At 57.8% G+C, this 23,520-nt stretch overlaps 2 protein-coding genes across 10 annotated transcripts; both read left to right on the forward strand.

Moving 5' to 3' along the window:
* Positions 1-1,540: 1,540 nt before the first annotated feature.
* On the forward strand, positions 1,541-7,226 carry MEN1 (menin 1). 2 transcript variants are annotated; one of them, XM_037146502.2, is made up of 10 exons: positions 1,541-1,649; positions 2,041-2,501; positions 3,443-3,651; positions 3,851-3,979; positions 4,266-4,306; positions 4,387-4,474; positions 5,099-5,235; positions 5,667-5,802; positions 6,243-6,407; positions 6,618-7,226. In XM_037146502.2, coding segments are annotated over exons 1-10 (1,890 nt in total). In that variant the 5' UTR covers positions 1,541-1,647; the 3' UTR covers positions 7,140-7,226. The 2 variants fall into 2 exon arrangements, with proteins under 2 accessions (XP_037002397.1, XP_037002396.1); XM_037146501.2 differs by having other exon boundaries at positions 1,564-1,661.
* A 918-nt stretch (positions 7,227-8,144) lies between these two features.
* MAP4K2 (mitogen-activated protein kinase kinase kinase kinase 2) lies at positions 8,145-22,410 on the forward strand. 8 transcript variants are annotated; one of them, XM_037146463.2, is made up of 32 exons: positions 8,145-8,308; positions 8,427-8,484; positions 8,724-8,814; positions 8,903-8,967; positions 9,215-9,270; positions 9,572-9,619; positions 9,725-9,740; positions 10,117-10,189; positions 10,268-10,399; positions 10,477-10,539; positions 10,921-11,002; positions 11,094-11,201; positions 11,566-11,644; positions 11,798-11,856; positions 12,661-12,704; positions 12,790-12,828; positions 12,924-12,957; positions 13,081-13,186; positions 13,262-13,350; positions 13,431-13,472; positions 13,552-13,636; positions 13,731-13,810; positions 13,900-13,960; positions 14,050-14,167; positions 19,714-19,772; positions 19,852-19,955; positions 20,051-20,228; positions 21,126-21,194; positions 21,313-21,399; positions 21,624-21,694; positions 21,794-21,849; positions 21,928-22,410. In XM_037146463.2, exons 1-32 carry the CDS (start codon positions 8,213-8,215, stop codon positions 22,013-22,015), a joined length of 2,436 nt encoding a protein of 811 aa, XP_037002358.2. In that variant the 5' UTR covers positions 8,145-8,212; the 3' UTR covers positions 22,016-22,410. The 8 variants fall into 8 exon arrangements, with proteins under 8 accessions (XP_037002358.2, XP_053515176.1, XP_053515177.1 ...); XM_037146462.2 differs by having other exon boundaries at positions 8,146-8,308; positions 9,698-9,740; XM_053659201.1 differs by lacking the exon at positions 8,903-8,967 and having other exon boundaries at positions 9,698-9,766.
* The last annotated feature ends 1,110 nt before the right edge of the window (positions 22,411-23,520 follow it).

Genomic DNA, 23,520 nt, shown 5'->3' on the forward strand with positions numbered 1-23,520 from the left:
CCATGATTTTCCTTGATTGGCCACCAGGGAAGGGGGTCCCACAATGTTAATTTATTGGAATGAAGCAGGGGTCATGTAGCATCTTCTGCCCAGGTGCATTCACACGTCACTGTGTTGCAGCACTTTTTCAGAAAGCAGGAACAACCTGTCTTAGAACAGAGTCTCTGCCCTGTATCGGTGTCCTTTATCGTAGCCCTGGGGCACCTCTGGAAGTTCCTCCCTCCTATCTTCTGCCTCGCTTTGACATCGAGAAAATGGAGAGTCACTAGGTTCACACCAGCAATGTCCTTGGGACTCAGCGCCATGTTTGCGGCACCCAGGTGGCCATGTGGGGCTGGGGAAGAAGTGTCTGTATGCCCAGGAGGCGGGGGGTCATTGATTACACTAAGGAGGTCTACGTGCCCCACCCTAATAACTTGGAGGCTATGAATCTGTCACCTGGGCTGCCCAAGGGTGGTATGGTTCCTGCCAAGTCTGTGGGTATCTTCAAACTGGTAGTCATGCTTTGAGCTCCTGGTCACGGCTGTGGGACAGAGACTGGAGCTCAAGTGGCAGCAGCAAGTGGTACCAGAAGTCAAGGGTTGAGGTGATGGAAAGACCTGCCAAGGAAGAAGTCTTGAGGTGACTGGCTGGGAAACCCTTTGGAGGGCTGACCTGGGGCCAAAAAATGAGCTTAGCTGGAGTCATAAAAAATAATAAAATAAAATAAAATAAAATAAAATAAAATAAAGTGTTAATTATAGACACTATCCTATCGAACATGCTGTTCTGCAGCTTTTCCCCTTCAACAGCGTGTCCTGAAGAGCAATTTTACGACAGAGCTATGCCATTCTTCTAACTTTTACCCTATTACAAACAACTGCAACGGTTCTCAGTATTTCTTTAAGTGTAACTTTATTTTTTGTACCCTTTTATTTTTTATTGTATTTTTTTGTTAATATATTTTTTAAGGATTTTATTTATTTATTTTTAGAGAGGGGGGAAAGGGAGGGAGAAGCTCACTCCCCCACCCCCCTAACCGGAGGCAACTCAAGTTTGTGCCCTGACCAGTACCTGAACCTGTGACCAGGTTTGCGAGACTCCGCCCAACCCCCTGAGCCACACAAGTCAGGGCTGCAATGGTTCTTCCCATGCTGCTCTGTGCATCTCATGGGAAGAACTGCTAGACATAGATTAAGCACATTTACCTGTGAATACATTCCGAAAAATGTCGAACTCAAGTGGCTGCACACATTTATACCGCAGCAGCATTGGAAAGTACCCATTTTCCTCGTATCTTACTGACACGTGATAACCTACAAAAGCCCAGTGACCTTCTGAAGGTGCCAGGTCACTCTCCGGACCACACCTTCCAGAATGCACTGCGGTTCATCGGCTACCTGGTTGCGTGAAAAGGAATGACCAAATCCTGAGGACCTCAGAAAGGTGGCGCTGCCTCCACTCCTCACCTACTTCTCTGGTGCCCAGAGCAGCGACTACCACTCCCATAAGCCACAGTGAACTGGCGCCGCTGGCCACCATTTCCAGGTTCCCCAGCGGCTGGGGAGGGCCCGGGATTCCACTTCCCGGCAGGCAGTGCGGCCCGAGGGGCGGAACTCCATTTCCCAGCAGGCTCCAGGCGGCGGGCGCCGCCGTGCCTGGTGTGGGATGTAAGCGTGGAGGTGGGCGCGGGGGACTGAGTGTAGGACTCTAATTGGGATTTGGGGGGGTTGGCCAGAGGGTGCCTTCCGGACGGACTCTAGGGCCTGGGGGAACGGTCGTAGAGAGGGAGCGGGACGGCCATTGGCGGTCCTCAGCGCGGATCTAGAGGCGCACGCCAATAGGGGCCGTGGCTCCCGGGGTCTTAGGGGATGAGGAGGCCCTACAGCCTCGGCTGAGGGGGTCTCATCGGCGCAGGAACAGATGTGCGGAGGGTGAAGGAGATAGGGAAGCAAGGGATTGTGTGTCTGTGTGTGTGGGGGGGAGTGGAACCTTAGCGGAGCCTGGGAGGGGGCTCTCCTGCTGTGCCCACCCAACTCTTCCTCCCCGGCTCGCCCGCAGGCCTAGGACCGCCGCCATGGGGCTGAAGGCCGCCCAGAAGACACTGTTCCCGCTACGCACCATTGATGACGTGGTGCGCCTGTTCGCAGCCGAGCTAGGCCGAGAGGAGCCTGACCTGGTCCTCCTGTCCTTAGTACTGGGCTTCGTGGAGCATTTCTTAGCCGTCAACCGCGTCATCCCCACCAATGTGCCCGAGCTCACCTTCCAGCCCATCCCTGCGCCTGACCCACCTGGTGGCTTCACCTACTTCCCAGTGGCTGACTTATCCATCGTCGCTGCGCTCTATGCCCGCTTCACCGCCCAGATCCGAGGTGCTGTGGACCTGTCTCTGTACCCCCGAGAGGGGGGTGTCTCCAGCCGCGAGCTGGTGAAGAAGGTCTCGGATGTCATCTGGAACAGCCTCAGCCGCTCCTACTTCAAGGATCGAGCCCACATTCAGTCCCTCTTCAGCTTCATCACAGGTTGGAGCCTCACAGTTGGCAAGGAGGGATAATCCCGTCCCAACTGAAGACCTTGACCCACCTCTTCACAACACTTGGTTTGCAGAGCCCTTTTGAGACCTGCAGGCCTTGTGAGGTGGGGCAGGTGTTAACTAACCCATGCAGTTAGGGAAGCAGGCCCAGAGAGGGGAAGCGATGTGCCAGAGTCACACAGAATGCAAGGCTGGGACTAGATCCCAATCACTTGGCTCCAAACCCATTAACCATCCTCTGTCCCCTTAGCGCCACCCCCCCATCCCTGCCATTGAGCAGCTTATAGGAGTCCTGCAGCCCAGTATGAGGCTCAGGGGACAGCAACAGATTTGGGGGGTGAGGAGCCAAAATCTAGCTACATTTGAGACAATTAAATGAAATATCTATGAAAACGTTTTGAAAGGGAACAGATTAAGGGCTTCACCTCAAGTGATGGCTTAGGTCTCAGGGCTGGCAAAGATCTTCCTTTGCTCCATGCCCATTGACTGGCAGTTGTATCCGGGAGCACCATATTGAGAAGGAACCTGAGGCTGCTTCTGAGCTAAGCAGGGAAAAGAGTGCGAGGTGAATTAGGAGTGTTAGCCAGTGGGTGTGTGGGAAAAAGAGTGTTGGCCAGAGGCGGTGTTTTTGCCCACTCTATTATAACCTGATAGGCATAATAAAGTGAGGGAATTCTTTAAATAAATAAATAAATAAGGTGATTGCAGAGAAAGAGATGTGACAGAGCAAAAGGCTGGGTGGAATGAGGAAGGTCCTGGAAGGTGTGCGGATGGGGGATGTGAATGGGGAGAGCAAGGCTCTGAACACACAGTGGGGAGGGGATGGAGAGGTGGGGGAGTGAGGGTGGGAGGGAACACTGCCTACCACTGCCTAGACCCCTCCCCCCAGGCCCCCCCCCCGCCCTCTTTCATTAGCTCCCCCTTCCACAGGCACCAAACTGGACAGCTCTGGCGTGGCTTTTGCTGTGGTGGGGGCCTGCCAGGCCCTGGGTCTCCGGGATGTCCACCTCGCCCTGTCTGAGGACCACGCCTGGGTTGTGTTTGGACCCAATGGAGAGCAGACCGCTGAGGTCACCTGGCATGGCAAGGGCAATGAGGACCGGAGGGGCCAGACCGTCAATGCGGGCGTGGCTGAGCGGGTACTGCCCCTTCCCCTGCTACCTTCACACTCCAGCAGACACTACCCCAGGGGCTGCTTCCCTGGGCCACACTCCCCTCTTCCAGTCACCACTTATATATGTCAGGAGGGGACACAGAAGGGCCTCTTTCCCGGCTGTCATTCCCTGGAGTGGGCACAGGTAGCTCACCACGAGACATCTGGTCTTGTCCTCTCCTAAGAGCTGGCTGTACCTGAAAGGATCATACATGCGCTGTGACCGCAAGATGGAGGTGGCATTCATGGTGTGCGCCATCAACCCTTCCATTGACCTGCACACTGACTCCCTGGAGCTGCTGCAGCTGCAGCAGGTAAGCTGTGCCTGTGGGCCCTCGAGCAGGGGCACTTTCCCTCCCCGGGCTTCAGCTTCCCCTTTTGCAACATGGTTAGTGATGCCTGGCCCGGCCTGCCCAAGGCTCTTGGGAGAGTGGTACTGAGATGTGAAATGGCTTTGACTCCAGTAAGAGGCTGGGTCCTAAGTTCTGGCCTTCCCCACCTGGTGGGAGGTCCCTGCTGTTGCACCCCACCTCTGGCAGACTGAGGACTTCTCCCTGCTCCCTCCTCTAGTTCATACTTTTTCTATCTTTTGGTTTCTAGAAGCTGCTCTGGCTGCTCTATGACCTGGGACATCTGGAAAGGTCAGTAGAGGGAGTGGCCAGGCTGGGCCTTCGGGGATTGGGAGGCCAGGTGACAGCCTGAGCTCATGACCCTTCCCCAGGTACCCCATGGCACTGGGAAACCTGGCAGATCTGGAGGAGCTGGAGCCCACCCCTGGCCGGCCAGACCCACTCACTCTCTACCACAAGGTGGGGACATTTCAGGAGGGTACAGAGGGGAGACCCAACAGTGGCTGGGGTTTACCTGGGAACTGGGAGGGGGCAAGTGAGAGAACCTTGGGTGTATTTGCATTTGCCCTGTACGTATTCAGCACTGCCTGAGGCGTGTTCTGGGAGTGGTGCGGCCGGGATTTGTCCCTTCAGCTTTGCTTTTTTCCACTGCCTCTCATTGTCCTTCATGGAGCATGACAGAGGTCGAATGTGGAGGCACTGAGGAAGGGGTGTTAACTTGGTGGGTGTGGGGGTTAAAGGGACATCGGGCTGAGTTTGGAAGGCTTTGGTGTTTGTGTAGGGGTGTGTGGGAAAGCCTGGGAAGGGGCATGCCCTGAGCTCGGAGGGTGGGCCTCTTCCCTTCCCCAGTCCTTGTTCTGTGGGGGTCCCCCCCATCTGCATTCTGACCCAGGCCTCAGCAAGCAGTCCTGCAGACCCAGGGAGGAGCCCTGCTAGAGGGGATACGAGGGTGTGGAGGTGGGACAGGAGATGAGACTCTCTGGGATCTTGCCTAGTTCACCTTCTGGTGTGATCTGATGGGACATTTGTGCCAAACGGTGCAGCAGGGGCTGCCTCCCTGAGGCCCCTCTGCTCTGTTCCCAGGGCATTGCCTCGGCCAAGACTTACTACCGGGACGAGCACATCTACCCCTACATGTACCTGGCCGGCTACCACTGTCGCAACCGCAATGTGCGCGAAGCCCTGCAGGCCTGGGCTGACACAGCCACTGTCATCCAAGAGTGAGGATCCCCCCAACTAGGAGGGCCCTAGCCCATTCTTTCCTCCCCTTCCACCCAATTTCCAATCACCCTTGTCCAGGAGTGAGGCCTGGGTCTCAAGCCCCACCCCTTCCTCTAACCCCTAGGCAGCCAAGGCTACCATCACCCAGGAGGTAGGGACCCTGATGAGGGTCTCATGCCTTTCCCTCCCTCCCCTCGCCTCCCAGTGCCAACCACTATCATCTGGCAGTAAAGCCTGCACCCCTGCCCCACGCCCCTTTCCTCACTCCTGCTCTGGGCTGACACAGACACCGTCATTTTGGGGTGAGGACCACAGCCACTCACCTGGTCCCTAGATGATCCAGGGACAGGAATCTGGGTCCCACCCCCCACCAGGTCCCTGGGGGCACCCACCACAGCCAGGGCCCCACAGTGCCCTACTGCTCTCATAGCTACAACTACTGCCGGGAAGACGAGGAGATCTACAAGGAATTCTTTGAAGTAGCCAATGATGTCATCCCCAACCTGCTGAAGGAGGCAGCCAGCCTGCTGGAGGCTGGGGAGGAGCGGCCGGGGGAGCAGACCCAGGTGAAAGCTGAGTCTCCCCTGTGTTCGCCTCCCTTCGGTCAGGGCTCCTGGTCACGGGATGGGGACTGCTGCCCAGTCTGGGGACTGCCCAGCACACACCGCTCTGTTCTGTCCCTCACTAGCCCAGGTCTTGGGTTTGAGGGAACTGGGGGTACTTGAGGGGTTTCTACCCTGCTCCTTCAGGTGAATGGGGTGAAGCCCATCTCTTCATGGCCAGGGCTCCTTATTCAGTTGAGGGGTGGGGTGGAGGTAAGGGATGGTCTCTCTTTTTCTCTGAGTCTGGCTGGTTTTGTAAAAGGAAGGGGGTTCTAAGAATTCTCTCCTATGGGCATGTTTTCCGGAGCCAGGGCTGTTTGATGAGATGAGGGGCCTGGCCTGTCCCCTCCGATAAGGGGTGAGTAAGGGGTTCTGATCTGTGCCCTCCTTTGCCCCTCACCCAGGGCTCCCAGAGCCAGGGGTCCGCCCTGCAGGACCCAGAGTGCTTCGCCCATCTGCTGCGTTTCTACGATGGCATCTGCAAGTGGGAAGAGGGCAGCCCCACGCCGGTGCTGCACGTGGGTTGGGCCACCTACCTCGTGCAGTCCCTAGGCCGCTTCGAAGGACAGGTGAGGGGCAGCTGCGCAGTGGGACTGGGGAGGGTAGATGGTGGCAGCAGCAACAGAGGAGCCAGAACCTTCATGGCCCTGAAGGGGATTTGCTCATCTCCTGGGTGCGGATGAGACTGAGGCCTCACCATGGTGGCTGAGGCTGGGCCCTAGGAATGCAGCCGCTGGGCCGCAGCCCTTCTCTCAGCCTGCGTTCCCTATTCGCCCCAGGTGCGGCAGAAGGTGCGAATAGTGAGCCGTGAGTCAGAGGCAGCTGAGGCCGAGGAGCCCTGGGGTGAGGAGGTCAGGGAAGGCCGGCGGCGCGGCCCCCGCCGGGAGTCTAAGCCTGAAGAGCCGCCGCTCAAGAGGCCAGCGCTGGACAAGGCCCTGGGGGAGCCGCCGCCCAAGAGGCCAGCGCTGGACAAGGGCCTGGGCGCCGGGCAGGGTGTGGTGCCAGGGCCCTCCCGGAAGCCCCCAGGGACTGTCCCAAGCACTGCCCGTGGTCCTGAAGGCGGCAGCACGGTCCCAGCGCCTGCGGCTGCCGCATCGCCTCCACAAGAGGGTCCGGTGCTCACTTTCCAGAGCGAGAAGATGAAGGGCATGAAGGAGCTGCTGGTGGCCACCAAGATCAACTCGAGCGCCATCAAGCTGCAGCTCACCGCGCAATCGCAAGTGCAGATGAAGAAGCAGAAGGTGTCTACACCCAGCGACTACACTCTTTCCTTCCTTAAGCGGCAGCGTAAGGGCCTCTGAACTACCCTCGCACTCCTCAGTCCTCATCAGGCTCCACCCCAGCACCCCCCTCCCCGGAATAAAGGCTCTGGCCCGGTGTCAGACTCACCCCAGTGCTCGACATTGGAATATGTAGATGCCATTCCTCAGTGTCCCATTGGGCCAGTTGAAACCTCACCCTGGGCCCCATCACCAGTCGTTAAAGCTCCAACCACGGGAAACTCAGGCCCCACCTGAGCGCTCAGGCTCTCCAACCGTAGGCCTGATCCATGTTCCTCTGGGCCGTTCTCAGCCCGTGCGGCTCAAGTTTCACCCTAAACCCTAGACATGCAGGTCCCGCCTCCTGCCCAGGAACCAAGGACCTGCTCAGAGAACACTTACACCCTAGAATCCCACCCCTTGGGAATTCAAGCCTCCTACCCCAAAGAATTTAAGGGGTGTTTACAGAAGCTGGAAATCCTAGCTGCTTCCCCTCGCTATCCCACTAGTCCGGGATACGAGACTGCTCCAGGTTACGGAGCTCAGCCTGTGTGAGTCCTGAGCTCCGTCCCCTTCCTATCTGGCGCTGGATCAGAGCAGACCTCTCCCGACCCTCTGGGAACCTCCCCTGGTCCAGCCCTTCTCCGGGGACCCTGGAGGAAATCTGCAGGGGTTTGGGAGTGGGTGAGGGGAGCCTATATCTGTTTTGTACATAGATTTATTTTTCAGTTCCAAGGAAGATGAATACATTTTTTAAAAAAACAAAACATGTCTGTGTTTCGTCTGGGAATTTGGGCAGCGGGTTGTAGGGCGCCTCTTCTATCCTCCACCTTCTGGCCTGCCACCTGTAGAACGCAAGGAATCCGTGGCTGGCTGAAGGGCCTCGGCCTGCCGTACTCCGCGAGGCTCCGCAGCGCTTCGGGGTTTTCCCTCCCTGCTGGAGGGCCTGTCCCTTGGGCGCCTCCTCCCGGCCAGTCCCCGCCCCAGGCCCCGGCCCCGCCCCCGCGGCCTCCGAGCCACCGGCGCCCGCCCTACCCCGCCCCGCCCCACGCCGCTCGCGCCGGCTCCGCTCAGCAGTTCGCGCGTCCGTCCGCCGGCCCGCCCGGCGCCGGGCCATGGCGCTGCTGCGGGACGTGTCGCTGCAGGATCCGCGGGACCGCTTTGAGCTGCTGCAGCGCGTGGGGACCGGGACCTATGGCGACGTCTACAAGGTGCGCGTCGTGTGGCTGGACGGGCGGGGGAGCGGCAAGGAGGGTGCCAAAGAGATCCAGCCCCCAGTCCCGCCCCCCTCCTCATTCCGCTCCCCCCCCCCCCACTCCGTCTCTGTAGGCCCGAGACACGGTCACGTCCGAACTGGCCGCGGTCAAGATAGTCAAGCTAGACCCAGGTGAGGGCCGGGAGCCAGGGCCTCTGCGCTGGAGGGCGGGCAGAGAGCCTGGCTGCGTGGTGTGAGGGGCGGAGAGTTGACATTTCCGATGCCCCCTGAGAGGCAGGCCCCTGGAGGTTCAGTCCCGCGGCACCTGCCTGGCTTGGAGGGAGGAAGCACTCTGTGTTCATCGGCAGATGAGGGCACTGAGTCAGGGCGATCCCTCTGAGGCTCCCCTCGTGATGTCCTGTGCTCCCCAGGGGACGACATCAGCTCCCTGCAACAGGAAATCACCATCCTGCGTGAGTGCCACCACCCCAATGTGGTGGCCTACATTGGCAGCTATCTCAGGTGAGGCTGCTTTACCTCCCTGCCCACACTCAGGCAGCCCCTATGTGTGGCCCTGCCATGTGCCCACCCCAGGTCTGTGTCCCACCAGGAATGACCGCTTGTGGATCTGCATGGAGTTCTGCGGAGGGGGGTCCCTGCAGGAGATTTATCATGGTGAGGGCCAGGACTCCAGGCCCCAGAGGGCCACAGCTTTCTTCCCACCCTCTATCCCAACCTGTGGCAGGAGGGAAGAGCTGGGGCCCAAGCCTACTCATCACTGGCTGTGTGACCTTGAGAGAAATACTAGCCTTCTCTGGGCTCTGTATTCCAGACTGCCTGCTGCTTCCTTGACCCAGGGTGGCCTGGGAGGGTCAGCATATTCCCCAGACCCTCATGCCAGCCCTCACCCCTTCCATTTCAGCCACCGGGCCCCTGGAGGAACTGCAGATTGCCTATGTCTGCCGAGAGGCACTGAAGGTAGCTAGGCCCACAAGGCTGCTCACACGCCCAGTCCCCAGGAGCTCTGGGCAGGGAGCCCAGCTGGCCAGTGTGTTGGGGGGTGGAGTGCCTTGGCCCTGAGGGGCTGTGGGTCCTGGGAGAAGGGGCCCCAGCCCTGTTGCCGGAAGCAGCCCATTTCCCTCTTGGCTCAGTCACTTCCTGTTTGAGGAGAGGGGAGGAGGAAGCTGCTTGGGTGGGGGGGCCCCAGTCCTCAGAGGGGGTTCAGGGAAGGTGGGATGGCACTGCACAGCTGCTCTCACGGGCTCCTCTCTGTCCCCAGGGGCTGCACCACTTGCATTCTCAGGGGAAGATCCACAGAGATATCAAGGTAGGGTCTGGTGTCGGGGGAGTGAGGGGAAGGCTCTTGGGGGCCCCAGATGGGATTCTCTCTTCTCCATTCCTACAGGGAGCCAACCTTCTCCTCACCCTCCAGGGAGATGTCAAGCTGGGTCAGTACCTTGGGAACACAATCAGGGTGAGGGTTCTGTGGGAACTCCTAGAGTCGCAAAGTGTGTGTTCAAGTGCTGGGTGTCCTTGGGCAAGTCACTTTACACCTCAGACCTCCGTTTCACCATCAAGTAGAAGGGTCTTACCTTCCTCATAGAAGTTAGATGTGGTTGGGTCTCTATGCAGTTCAACATGGGACCTGGCATTTGGTCAGCAATAGAGGGTGGTTGACCCTTCCCAAGAGGGGAACCTGGCCTTGGCAGTTGTAGCTGAACTTGGTCCACCTGCTGTTTGAGCTCTGCCAGGTGCATCCTGGGCTTAGGGGTGGGTGGGGAGTGGCAGCCAGAGGGCGGGTTCGAGTAGCTTTTCTCCCTGCAGCTGACTTTGGGGTGTCAGGCGAGCTGACGGCGTCTGTGGCTAAGAGGAGGTCTTTCATTGGGACTCCATACTGGTGAGGCTGCACCATGGGCTGAGGGGCCAGGGGCCACAGGGGGTCCCCTGGCCATCCTATCTGTGACTTTGCCTCTAGGATGGCCCCTGAGGTGGCTGCCGTGGAGCGCAAAGGTGGCTACAATGAGCTGTGTGACATCTGGGCCCTGGGCATCACAGCCATTGAGCTGGGCGAGCTGCAGCCCCCACTGTTCCATCTGCACCCCATGAGGTCAGCGGAATGCCTGCCCCTTGCCTGACCCCTAAGGCCCTGCCTACCCTCAACTCCTGACCTTTTGCTCTCTATAGGGCCTTGATGCTCATGTCCAAGAGCAGCTTCCAGCCACCCAAGCTGAGGGACAAGACTCGCTGGTGAGAGCCCATGTCCCTGGCCGGGGCCCCCTTTCTAGCCAGTCTTTATGGGGGTAGAGGAGCTGTCTTCCACCTCTCAGGGTGTAGCCTCAAGACCCCTGACCTCTGGCTTTCTGCAGACTGTGGGAGGGGCTTGCCCTCCCCCCCCCCCCCGTGGGCCTGGGACCGGTGTGGACAGGGAAGAAGGGCATATGGTTATTGATGGAGGATCCTCCATGTCGCAACAGCAGTATTGCTCAGGCCAGCTGCCCATGGCCTCGGGTTGGCCCCTTCCTGGGCAAGCCCGGCAGACTTCTCTGGAGTGGTGGCAGGGGAGGTGGCAGGATGCTCTGCGTGAGGGCTGACCTGGGTCTGGGCGCTGGGGGCTCTTGTGCCCACTAGGACCCAGAATTTCCACCACTTCCTCAAGCTGGCCTTGACCAAGAACCCCAAGAAGAGGCCAACAGCAGAGAAGCTTCTACAGGTGGGAGGCAGGGGGTGGGGCAGGGGGCCCAGTGCCTGAAAGCAGGGGCCCGGGGGCCAGAGACTGACCTGAGCGCTCCTCGACCCTCCAGCACCCGTTCACTGCGCAGCAGCTCCCTCGGGCTCTCCTCACACAGCTGCTGGACAAGGCCAATGACCCCCACCTGGGCGCCCCCTCCCCAGACGACTGCGACCTGGAGGTAAGTGAGGGCCTCTGGGGAACTGGGTCGAGGTCTGGCCCGGTTGCAGGGAGTGCAGTGGTGATATAGGTCAAGGGCCCTTTAACTCAAATATTTCCAGCACAGGGAGCCACCCATTAGGAATTTTCCCTGAGCTGGTCTTGCCTCTCTGCTCTACCCTTTGATAGGTTTCTGCCCTTGACCCAGGCTGACCGTGACCCTTGCTCAGCCATTTTCTATTTTCTATGTGACCTTTGGCCAGTCACTTGCCCCTGTGTGCTGGTTTATTCATTTGTGAAATGAGGGTGCCACTCCATCTCAGAGGGCCGATGCGTGTGAGGCACACTGAACGTGGTGTGTGCCCACTGTTTGTGTTCTCTCTTAGACTTATGACATGTTTCCAGACACCATTCACTCCCGGGGTCAGCATGGCCAGGCCGAGAGGACCCCCTCAGAGATCCAGTGTGAGTCAGTCGAGTTGGGGGGGCTGCTTGTGTGGTTTGGTGGGGGGCCGAGTGTGTGGATTCGGTGGGGGGGTGGCATGTGTGGATTTGATGTGCGTGCGGGTAAGTCCTGAAGTCTTCATTCCCCCAACCTGTGTACGCTGGGCCCTCCAGTTCACCAGGTGAAGTTCGGTGCCCCACGAAGGAAGGAAACGGACCCGCTGAATGAGCCGGTGAGAGGGCCGGCTCTGCGGCAGGGTGCTGTGTGGGGCGGGCTGGGGCCCGGCCTGGGCGGGCCAGGGCGCTACGCTGGAGGTCGGGCATTGCAAATCAGGGCTCTCTGTAGCACTGCCCTCGGGCCTAGGACAGCTGTCCAGGCAGGCTTGTCCCACCCAGGGACGTGGAAGGCTGGGGCTCCTTCCTGGGCCAAGTCCTTCTGGAAGGGGGCAAGGTGACCACACCTTTCTAAAAAGGGCGTCTGTCACATGCCTGAGCCCCCAGCCCACTATGTGCAGCACGTTTCTCTCGGCCTCAGTCTCGTGTCTGTCACTGGCTGGCTGACTCACGTCCCTCACTGTCAGCACTTCCTCACTCCCACGGTCTGTCTCTCTCTGCCTTGCTCTCTGTCGTTTGTCTCTCTTTCACAATGCCTTCTCTCTTTGCCTCTCACTGTCTTCCTCTTTCTCTCACACCAGTCTATTACTGTATCCCTTTTTTATTTTAAAGATTTTATTTATTTATTTTTAGAGAGAGAGGAAGGGCGAGAGAGAGGGAGAGAAACATCACTGTGTGGTTGCCTCTTGCACGCCCCCTACTGGGGACCTGAGCCAGCCCAGAACCCAGGCATGTGCTCTGAATGGGAATGGAACCTGCAAGCCTTTAGTCTGCAGGCAGGCGTTCAGTCCATGGAGCCACACCAGCCAGGGCTGTCTCCCTTTCCATCTGTCTGTCTTCTCTCTCCCCCATAACCTCTTGATCACCCTCTCACATTGCCTATCTGTCTCTCTCCCCATCTTTCTGACGTGGTTTCCCCACAGTGGGAAGAGGAGTGGATGCTGCTGGAAAAGGAGGAGCTGAGTGGGTGAGTGAGGGAAAGGGAAGCTGTAGGGGAGGGTTTGGAAGCTGCAGAAAAGGCTGAGCTCTGAGCCCTTCCCCTCCCTGCCCAGGAGCCTGCTGCAGTCAGTCCAGGAGGCCCTGGAGGAAAGGTGAGGGCTAGGCCTAGAGGAGGGGTGGGGCAGTGGGCCCAGGCCTGGGCCCAGTCCCATCCCCTGCCTCACTTCCCTCTTATTACCTGCCATAGGAGCCTGACCATCCGGCCAGCCTTGGAACTCCAGGTGTGGACTGGAGGGAAGCTGGAGCTGGGGTGGGAGAAAGTGCTGTAGAGGGGCAGTTGGGGTGGGACCAAGCTACAAGGTGCCCTGCTAACTGCTGGGCTGGGCCCCTGCCCTTCCTGCCAGGAGCTGGACTCTCCAGATGACGCCACGGGAACCATCAAGCGAGCCCCATTCTTGGGGCCATCCCCCCATGAGGCTCCAGCTGAGGATGCTCTGTCCAGGCCCCCAGGTGAGTCCCAGGCTCCAGGCAGCAGGCCAAGGGTGGGGGCTGGGGCTGGAGTTTACTCGGGGTCTCTGCTCGCAGGAACCCCACCCCAGCCTCCCCCAGGCCCTGACAGCCCCCGACTTCTCCCCACTGCCTGGGCCACTGTGAAGCACAGGGAGGATCTTGAGGTGAGGGGGTGCTACAGAGGGACTGGGGAGGTGGGAGGCCCGGGTGCCACGTTGGCCCTGACTCCTCCCTTCCCTCCCAGAGATCGTCTTGCCATGGGCTCCCCCCAACCCCCAAGGTGCACGTAAGTGTCAGCCCCACCACCCTGCAGCCCCGCTGCCCACTGTCCCCGTGCTTCCTTACCGGCCTCTTGCCTCCCCCAGATGGGTGCCTGCTTCTCCAAGGTCTTCAATGGCTGTCCCCTGCGGATCCATGCTGCTGTCACATGGATTCACCCTGTCACCCGGGGTACGCCAGGGGTAGAGAGGAGGCAGGAGCCAGGGACTCCCCAGCTTGGGTCAGGGCAAGTGACTGACCTCTGACCCTGCACCCAAACCTGCAGATCAGTTCCTGGTGGTGGGGGCCGAGGAAGGCATCTACACCCTCAACCTGCATGAGCTGCACGAGGACACGCTGGAGAAGGTGAGGCCGGGCTTGCTGCAGAGGGCAAGGGCCTCGGGGGGGCCCTGGGGTGCTGACTGCCTCTCCCTTGGTTGCTCTGCGGCCTACAGCTGATCTCACACCGCTGCACCTGGCTCTACTGCGTGAATAATGTGCTGCTGTCACTCTCAGGTACACATCAGAGTGGGCGGGGCTTGGGGTAGGCAGGGGTGCATCCCACCCACCGACACACTCTGAGCCCTGCCCTCCCTCCTTGGCAGGGAAATCCACGCACATCTGGGCCCACGACCTCCCAGGCCTATTTGAGCAGCGGCGACTACAGCAACAGGTTCCCCTCTCCATCCCCACCAACCGCCTCACCCAGCGCATCATCCCCAGGTCGGGGACCCTGGGGGAGCCTCGATGTGCAGGGGAGAGGAGAGCAGGGGGAGGCAGAGGGGCAGAGGCAGAGTTGGACTCGGGCCTTGCTCGTTACTGGGACTTTAGCTCTTAGATATGTTGTGACCTTAGACACGTCGCTTTGCCTCTCTGAGCCCCAGTTTCTTCATCCGTCAACACAGTTGAGCACCTCCTCTCCCCCTGACCCAGGCTTGTGCGGAGGTAGGAAGGAGGCAGTGGATGTGAAAGCACTTCACAGACTGTGGAAGCTGTGGTGCTTGGGCTGTAGGGCACACGCTCACTGAGCACTCAGTATGCGCTAGGTCTGGTGCTGAGCTTGAAGACGACAAATCAAATGAGTCCATCTTCGACAGTCGGCCCCCGGTACCGAGCTGAACCAGAGGGAGCTGGGAGGAGCGGGGAGGCCACAGAGAGGCCAGGCTAGCTCATGGGGTTTGGGAGCATGGGGAGGTCCTCTGGGCCGATGAGTTGGGAAGAGCCTTCCAGGCAGAGGGAAGAGCAAGTGCAAGTGCAGGTTGGTGACTGGGGAGTTATAAGGTGTTTGGCCTTTGGGAGTGGGGCATAGTAGCCCAAGAGGCAGCTGCACAGGTGGCAGAGAGTTTCTTTTGATGCCGGGCCCAGGAGCTGGGCTTTGTCCAACTGGCAGCAGTACTGTGAGCCTTTTAGGATCCCTGTGTATGTCAATCAGGATTCTTGTTGCAGGCGATTCAATTCAAAGGGATTTTAATGGCTCATGTAGCTGAAAGTCCAGGAGTAGGGTTAGCTTCAGGCCTAGCTGGATCCAGGCATGAATGGCGTCATCGGGGATCTCTGCATCTCTCCCTTTTCCTTGTCACCTTCATTCTCACATGGGCTATCTGGCCGATTGATGGGTACCTGCAGTTCCAGGTCAGCATCCCACTAGCCAAAACCCCATGGAATCAGAACCTCTATTTCCAAGTAATTCTCACAAAAGTCTGGGGGCTGATTCTCATTGGTGTAGCTTAGGTACACCAATGCCTCCCCCTGAGCCAGTCACTGGGCCAGGGGGTGAGGAGCTGGGGCTGGGGTGGGGCAGGCCTAGCTCACGTGCCCTCTCCTGGAGCTGGGGGAGGGGGAGAGGGTGTCACCAGAGAGATGAAAGCCAGGGGGCAGCTGCTGGCAGGCTGTGGGGACAGTGGGGAGGAGGGTTTGGAGCAGGAGACTGTGGGCTCCTGGAAAGGAGGACAGTGTAGTGACCCAAGATGATGGCGGTTTGGCTATAGGACCGTGAGGAGTGGAGAACACTATGGAGAAAGTGGGGTTGACGGGATTTGGGGATGGGTCAGAGTGAGCTCCAGAGAGAAGGAGGGGTTGGGAGACCTCTGAAGGAGCAGGGTGTGTCGTGAGGTGCCCACAGGATGTCCAGGGTAGAGCCCCTCATTCATTTAGCACCTAGTATGTGCCAGGCAGTGGTCTGGGAGTGTGAAATGCTTTTGTGAACTAAGAAACCCTAATGTTCTCCAGCTTTTCTCGTTGAGGAAGACAAAGAATCGACAGGAGAAGGCAGTATGTCCTGTGCGGCTACACAGAGGGGAAAGTGCTGCGGAGAAAAGTGCAGGGGAGGAGGGCCAGGCAGTGTGGGGCGTGGCTTGTGGTTTTAAAGAGAGCCGGGTGGTCCTTCGCCGGGTGGTCAGGAAGGACCTCGCTGAGACTGTTGTCTGAGCAAGGACTTGGGCGAGGTGATGGAGCAAACCTCGTGAGTATTTTTAATTTATTTTTTTTATTGATTATGCTGTTAATTGTTCTATTCCCCCCCTTCATTCCCCTCCACCCTACCCTCCCGTCCCCACCATTACCCCCCCTTTAGTTTATGACCATGTGTCTCAAGTTCTTTAGATTCTGTATTTCCCATACTATTCTTGTCCCCCCCCCCCATCTATTTTCTATCTACTGTCTATGCTACTTATTTTTGGTACCTTCTCCTCCTCCCACTCCCCTGTTGCTAACCCTCCTTGAGATCTTCATTTCTATGTTTCCACTCCTGATCTAACTGTCCTTTTAGTTTGCTTTTGTTTTAGGTGTGGTTGTTAATAACTGTGAGTTTGTCGTCCTTTCACTGTTCATGTTTTTTTTTAACTTCTTTTTTTTTAAGAGTTATTTATTTATCTTTAGAGGGGGAAGGGAAGGAGAGAGGGAGAGAAATATCAATGTATGGTTGCCTCTAGTGCATCCCCTGCAGGGAACTGGCCTGCAGGGAACCTGCCTGCAACCCAGGCATGTGCCCTGACTGGGAATCGAACCGCGATCCTCTGGTTCACAGGCCCGTGCTCAATCCACTGAGCTACACCAGCCAGGGCTTAACTTCTTTTTCTTAGATAAGTCCCTTTAACATTTCATATAATAAGGGCTTGGTGATGATGAACTCCTTGAATTTGATCTTATCTGAGAAGCACTTTATCTGTCCTTCCATTCTAAATGAAAGTTTTGCTGGATAGAGCAATCTTGGTTGTAGGCCTTTGGTTTTCATGACTTGGAATACCTTTTTCCAGCTCCTTCTTGCCTGTAAAGTCTCTTTTGAGAAATCCGCTGACAGTCTGATGGGGACTCCTTTGTAGGTTACTGTCCCCTTAGCTCTTGCTGCTTCTAGGATTCTCTCCTTCATTTGAATCTTGGCTAATATAATTATGATGTGCCTTGGTGTGTTTCTTCTTGGGTCCAGCTTCTTTGGGACTCTCTGAGCTTCCTGGATTTCCTGGAAGTCTATTTCCTTTGCCAGATTGGGGAAATTCTCCTTTATTATTTGTTCAAATAAGTTTTCCACTGGTGGCTGTGCCTTTCCCCCTTCTGGTACCCCTATAATTCGGATGTTGGAGCATTTAAAGATGTCCTGGAGGTTCCTAATACTCTCATTTTTTTGAATTCTTGCTTCTTGACTCTTTTCTGTTTGGCCATTATTTGCTTTCTTCTGGTCCACTCCATTGATTTGAGTCCCAGTTTCCTTTTCATTGCTATTGGTTTCCTGTGCAATTCCATTCATTTCAATTAGTTTCGCCTTCATATGTTTGTCTAATTTGTCGGTATAATCAACCCGTTCTGTGAGGATCCTGATCACCAGTGTTTTAAACTGTGCGTCTGAGAGTTTTGCTATTTCTTCATCGCTTAGATTTATAGGCTCTGGGGCTTTGAGATCTTCTTGAGCCATTTTTGGTCTGTTTGCTCCCATTAAGTATGAGGAGTGGAGCCTTGGACTCCCAGGTCACTGGGTTGTGATGCTGTATGTGGAGGTGGGGTTAGAGCGGGGAAATGGCGGCGCCCTCCGCAGCAGCTTGCTGCTGGGGCTGCTGGCTCTCGTCCAATTGCCCACCCCCTCGCTTGTCTATCCACACACGAATGCGAATGCGCAACCACAGTCAACCCGCAGCCCTGCTCCCTCGCTGTTTCCCCACGGTAGCTCACTGAGTTGCCCACCAGGTCCAACCCTGCGCGCCTGAGTCCGTCTGACCGAGTTTTCCTGTGCAACCCCGCTCTGCCAGCTGCTGGTTTCGCCCCTCTTACCGGTCAGGCTGAAGAATTTGTTGTTATCAGACTTCCGAAAAGTTCAATTTTCCGTGTTCTGGCTGTGTTTTCTGTTGCTATTATTTAGTTGTCTCTAAACTTGGTTGTGTGAGGAAGCACGGCGTCTCCACCTGTGCCTCCATCTTGGCGGAAGTCCCTCGTGAATATCTGAGGGAAGGCATCCCAGGGGGAGGAGATGTTTGCGCAAAGGCCCTAGGGCAGGAGCAGGCCTGGCCGGTTTGAGGATCAGTAAGGAGGCTGGTGTGGGCCAGTGGGTAAAGGGAGGGAGGTGACCTAGGAGGGCCTTGCGGCCACAGTGAGGCCTCCAGCTTTGACTCAGAGCAGCCTGAGAGCCACTGTGGCAGAGCTGTGTAGTCGGAGCTGTTCATGGGATCGCTCCAGCTGCTGCACTGAGAACAGACTGGAGGAGATCAGGGTGGAAGCAGGAGACCTTCAGGGCCCATTGAGATTATCAGATGGGAGGCGATGGTGGCTTGGGCCTGGGTAGCAGTGAAGGAAGTGGAAAATGGTCGGATTCAGGTTTTATTTTGAAAGTTGAACCAACAGGATTTCCTGACAACTGGTGGATGGGAGAGAAAGAGGAGTCAAGGATGACTCCAAGTTTCTGGCCTGGGCAACGGGAAGGATGGAGCTGTCATCAGCTATGGGTGGAGCAGAATTGAATGTTGTCACATTGAGTTGGAGATATGCAAGTGGGGACCTTGATCAGCTGCTGGTCGGGCGAGGCAGAGTTCCAAGGGGCTGGCTGGGCCGTGGCCTTGGGTGTTGTTATGACCAGGTGGGTGGCGGAAGCTCGTGGGCCAGACCGGGGAGGCCAAGCCTGCTCGCTGAGGGCCGCATCTGGAGCCCTGGCCCCCGGGCTTGCTGAACTCATTCCCCCAGCCAGTCTTTGTTTGGCCCAGGACCTACAGGAAACGGGTCCATCATGGCCCCAGCCGGCCACAGGCCGCTTTGGGTGTGTGTTCGGAAAATCACAGAGTCACGGTGTCCACTTCAACTGTAAAGAGCAGAGAACTAGAATTGCTTGGAGGAAAAATCAGACACAAAACTATCTGCCCAAGGCCAGTTGGGGAAGAGAGTGGGAGGAACAAGGGGAGAGAGCAGAGCAAGGACAGGGCAGAGACAGACAGACAGACAGACAGGTAGGCGTCGGCTTTCTTGGTGGGGCCCACATCCTGACAGAGGGCACCCAGGGCTTAGGTCACTGGGAGGAGATGGCAGGGCTGTGACACGCAGTCTTGTTCCCTGGAGGGAGAAACAGGCTCAGAAAGTCCCTTGGGAGTTGCGGGGGCGGGCGGGGGGGTGTGTGGACAACCAGTAACCAAGGCAAGGAGCCCACTTCTTCCCAGGCACAGAGGGGAGCCAGCCAGTGGCTGCACATGGCCGCAGGCTCAGCCGAGACAGCTGGGGGCAGGCCATTTGCCTTTTTCTGCACGTCTTAACCTCTGGGCCTGTCTGCTCGCCTGTGACACAGGTCATGCAGGCAGGGATGGGCTGCCTGGTGGAGCAGGACCTGCATCCGCACCAGTCCCCTGTGCTCTCATCTTTTCATTCATTTCTCCAGTTTCAGTGACTTGAAACAGGTAGGAAAGTAGCAACACAGGATGATAAAAGCTAGCCCTCTATGAGTGCTTGTGATGTGTCAGTACGAGGTAGGTGGCCCTGTTATCCCATTCCACAGATGAGGAACTTGAGGCAGGGAGAGGTGAAGTGACTTGCCTAAGGTCACACAGGTGGAGGTAATTCTGGGATCCAAATCCCTGGATGGGGCAGACTCCAGGCTGTAGAGGCGGGTACTGGAGCCATGAGACCAGCCTCAGATCCAGGCCCCTTATAGCTGTGTTACAGCAGCGAGTGGCTTTGCCTCTCTGGGTCTTAGTCTCGTCCCTGTAAGGCAGAGAAGGTGATAGTGCCCACCTCTTAGGGTTCTGGGGGGGCCTCACGCATGGACAGCACCCATGATGCTGGCCCTGGTTGTCCCCCTACAGGCGCTTTGCTCTGTCCACCAAGATTCCTGACACCAAAGGCTGCCTGCAGTGTCGTGTGGGTAAGAGCTGGGCTGACGGCACTGGGGAGGGGTTTGGGCGCAGGCCCAGCCTGGGGCCCACGGTCTGCCTCTCTTGCAGTGCGGAACCCCTACACGGGCAGCACCTTCCTGCTGGCCGCCCTGCCCGCCAGCCTGCTCCTGCTGCAGTGGTATGAGCCACTGCAGAAGTTCCTGCTGCTGAAGGTGGGGGCGGGTAGGGTGAGGACAGGGGACCCTCCAATGGGTAGCAGTAGGTTTGGGAGGGAAAATGGAGAACTGAGCACCCCTGCTGCCCCCAGAACTTCTCCAGCCCCCTGCCTAGCCCAGCAGGGCTGCTGGAGCCACTGGTCCTGGAAGGGAAGGAGCTACCGCAGGTGTGTGTGGGGGCCGAGAGCCCTGAGGGGCCTGGCTGCCGTGTCCTGTTCCACGTCCTGCCCCTGGAGGCTGGCCTGACACCCGATGTCCTCATACCCCCAGGTAAGCAGGAGGGCTAGGCTGCTGTGTGCGTGTACGTGTGCACGCATGTATGTCCACGGAAGCCCAGCCTCCCTTCAGCTGGGCTCCCATAAAAGATTTCATTAGACCAAAGGCTCGGCAGCTAAGAAAAAACTGACCAATGCAGCAGAGGCTACAGGGGCAGAGCCAAACCAGGCACAGCGGGCTCCCGTGGCCCCCATTCTGAGCAAAAAAGCAGGACAGTGGGGGTTGGGACAGCTCACGGGAGCAGAGCGAGTGGTGGCAGTGGGTAAAGGAGAAAGCAAAGCGCACTAGACTAAGAGCTTGCCGTGACCCAGGCCCCGAACCAGGGGTCAAACACACAGGGTTTCTTCCTCCTTTTTTAAAAAACTGATTTGAGAGAGAGAGAGAAACATTGACTTGTTGTTCCACCTATTTATGCGTTCATTCGTTGATTCTTATATATGACTCCTGATGGGGGATTGAGTCGCAACCCTGGTGAGCTTTTGTTCCCTGCTCTAACCCACTGGCCAGGGCAGGGTTTCATTCTTGATCCTCACAACGGTTCTGCAAGGTTGACATCATCAGGCCTGTGTTATGGGTAAGGAAAACAAGGCTCAGAGGTTCAAGGTCACACAGCGACTGAGTCCCAGAGTCGTGTTCTCCTGACTCCAGAGCCTCTGCCCTTCCCCAGCTGCCTGGGGCTCAGGTCCGCTCCCTGCGAGCCTGCGAAAGGGTCACTTGGCCTCTCGGGGCCCCAGTTCCCCAGCTGTGCAGTGAGATTCTGAGCCCTGACCTTGCCAGGGAGTGAGAATGAAATGCACCTGTGGCTGAGGGCTGCCAGTAGCATGTCCCCCGAGTCCTCCTCTTGGGGCCACAACAGGGCTGGTGGCTCATGTCTCCCTTCTCTGCCTGCAGAGGGGCTCCCAGGCTCCGCCCAGCAGGTGATCCAGGTGGACAGGGACACAGTCCTAGTCTGTTTTGACCGTGAGTGCCCTGGGGTTAGGGCTTCGGACAGCGGAGGGTAGGGGGTGAGGGAAGCCATGTGGGTCCCTCCCCAGGAGGGAGCCGCCCCACCCCGCCCACCAGCCCTCTCCCTGTGCAGGCTGTGTGAGGATTGTCGACCTGCTGGGCGAGCCTACGGCCACACTGGCTCCTGTGCTGACCTTTGACTTCCCCATTGAGACTGTGGGTGAGTGGCCAGACAGAAGTGGGGGGTGGGCATATCCCAGGCTTGCAGGGCCTTGGGGCTGGCAGCAGGACAAGGAGTCAGGCCATCGAGCCCCTTTTAAGGGCATCCTGGTTACCTGTGGTCTGTGAGGACCCCAGTGGCCCAGTGTGGGGCCCAGGATGTGACTGGGGAAGCCAGCGTATTCAGGGCAGGCACAGGGCTGATGGCATCCCGGCCCCTCCTAGTGTGTCTGCAGGACAGCGTGCTGGCCTTCTGGAGCCATGGAATGCAAGGCCGCAGCCTGGACACCAACGAGGTGAGTGGGACTTGGGCGCCTGGCTGCCCTCCACCCAGCTGTCTCTGCCTCTTAGGAGAGGACTCGCTGGGGTAGCCTCAGTGACCTTTTTCTTGCCAGGTGACCCAAGAGATCACAGACGAGACAAGAGTCTTCCGAGTACTTGGGGCCCACAGGTAGGACATGGCCTCCCTTTCAGATGCCCCTGAGGGCACTGTGCTGCCTTGCTCACCTCCGCTCCTCTCCCCCCCCAGAGACATCATCCTGGAGAGCATTCCCACCGACAACCCTGGGGCTCACAGCAACCTCTACATCCTCACGGGCCATCAGAGCAGCTACTGAGCAGCCCAGGCCTCGCCAGTGACATTCCCCCACCCAACCCCCATGCCTTAGCCAAAGTCCGTTTTAGGCAAAGGGGCCCCTCCCACATCAGAGGAGCCCAGGCCCCCAGCTTTGCTGGGCTGAAGGGCAGAAATAATCCTGAGAAGTTTTGGGGCTGTGGAGGGGAGCCCAGCCCTCACCCCTGCAATAACTGGACCAGAGGAAGCTGCTGTCACCTCTCCCTCCACTCAGGCAGCCCGGGGTAGGGTGTGGGCGGGCCCTGGGCAATCCATTCCACTTTGTTCCACATTTCCTTTCTACTCGTCTTGCCAAGACCCTGCTCCTACGCCCTGTCCTGGGAACATAGTATTTAAAAGAGAGAACTATATTGGTATTAAAGCTGGTTTGATTTTGTTCCGCTGGTCCTTCTGGGTTGAGGGGAGCTGAGCCCACTGTCTCCTTTCCTTTCCTGCCTCTGGCATATCTTTCTGTGGCACCAAGTGTTGAGGGTTCGTCATGGAAGGGCAGGCCACCAGTGTGGTGGTGGCTCCCTCATGGTGGGGGTGCCAGGCAGCAGTGGTGGAGAGGCCAGTTCCCAGGTGTCTCAGGAGCAGTGCTTCTGGGCTCCCTTGCTTAGGATGAGCCCTCAGCTCCCCAGTGTGGCCAAGGAGTCATGTAGACGGGAGGCCCCTGAACAAAGGGATTCTCAGCCAGGACATCCCTGCCCGTGCAGGATCTCACCAGGCAGCCAAGGTCCAGGAGGGGCTGGCCTACAGCTGCTCCACCCAGCCCCAGGCTGCCCGTGGAGACAGCCTGCCATGATCTGTATTTCCTGCCCAGGCCTAGGGCTGCCTCCCTGCCTCCCACCTGCTGCTTGGTCAGACCGGGCCTACTGAACCTGGGCGCCATCACCAGGGCAGATGGGAGGATGAGCCTGTGTCCATTTCACAAGCATCCCAGAGGGCCTGCTGGGTGCCACGCCCTGGGCTGGCAGAGGGGCCACTGCCAGGATGTGGGCCGCGGTGAGGGCTGCTGTCCTTGCTGGAGCCTGCATCTTTTTATTTTTCAAGATTTTATGTTATTGCCCTGGCTGGTGTAGCTCAGTGGATTGAGTGCGGGCCTGCAAACCAGAGGATCAAGGTTCGATTCCCAGTCAGGGCACATGCCTGGGTTGCGGGCCAGTTCCCAGCAGGGAACACACGAGGGGCAACCATACATTGATGTTTCTTTCCCTCTCTCCTTCCCTTCCCCTCTAAAAATAAATAAATAAAAGCTTTAAAAAAAAAGATTTTATGTTATTGACTTTTGGAGAGGGGAAGGGAGAAAGAAACAGGAAACATCTATGGGCTGCCTCTCAAACAGGCCCCAACTGGGGACCAAACCTGCAACCCAGTCAAGTACCCTGACTGGGAATTGAACCAGCGACCTTTTGCTTTGTGGCATGATGCCCAACCAACCAAGCCACATCAGTTAGGGCTGGAGCCTGTACCTTAAGGGCACATCCATCCACCCATGACTTACCTTGT

This window comes from Artibeus jamaicensis, unplaced genomic scaffold (assembly GCF_021234435.1).
Source record: "Artibeus jamaicensis isolate MK-2021 breed Jamaican fruit bat unplaced genomic scaffold, CSHL_Jam_final scaffold_614, whole genome shotgun sequence".
Classification (NCBI taxonomy): Eukaryota; Metazoa; Chordata; class Mammalia; order Chiroptera; family Phyllostomidae; genus Artibeus; species Artibeus jamaicensis.

Bases quoted from the DNA above. Each gene is read 5' to 3' on its own strand.
- MEN1 (XM_037146502.2), top strand. The intron at 4,475-5,098 runs GTGGGGACATTT...CTCTGTTCCCAG, and splicing joins CACTCACTCTCTACCACAAG to GGCATTGCCTCGGCCAAGAC. The intron at 5,803-6,242 runs GTGAAAGCTGAG...CCCCTCACCCAG, and splicing joins GGCCGGGGGAGCAGACCCAG to GGCTCCCAGAGCCAGGGGTC.
- MAP4K2 (XM_037146462.2), top strand. From the start codon at position 8,213: ATGGCGCTGCTGCGGGACGTGTCGCTGCAGGATCCGCGGGACCGCTTT. The intron at 8,485-8,723 runs GTGAGGGCCGGG...TGTGCTCCCCAG, and splicing joins GATAGTCAAGCTAGACCCAG to GGGACGACATCAGCTCCCTG. The intron at 10,540-10,920 runs GTGAGAGCCCAT...TGTGCCCACTAG, and splicing joins CTGAGGGACAAGACTCGCTG to GACCCAGAATTTCCACCACT.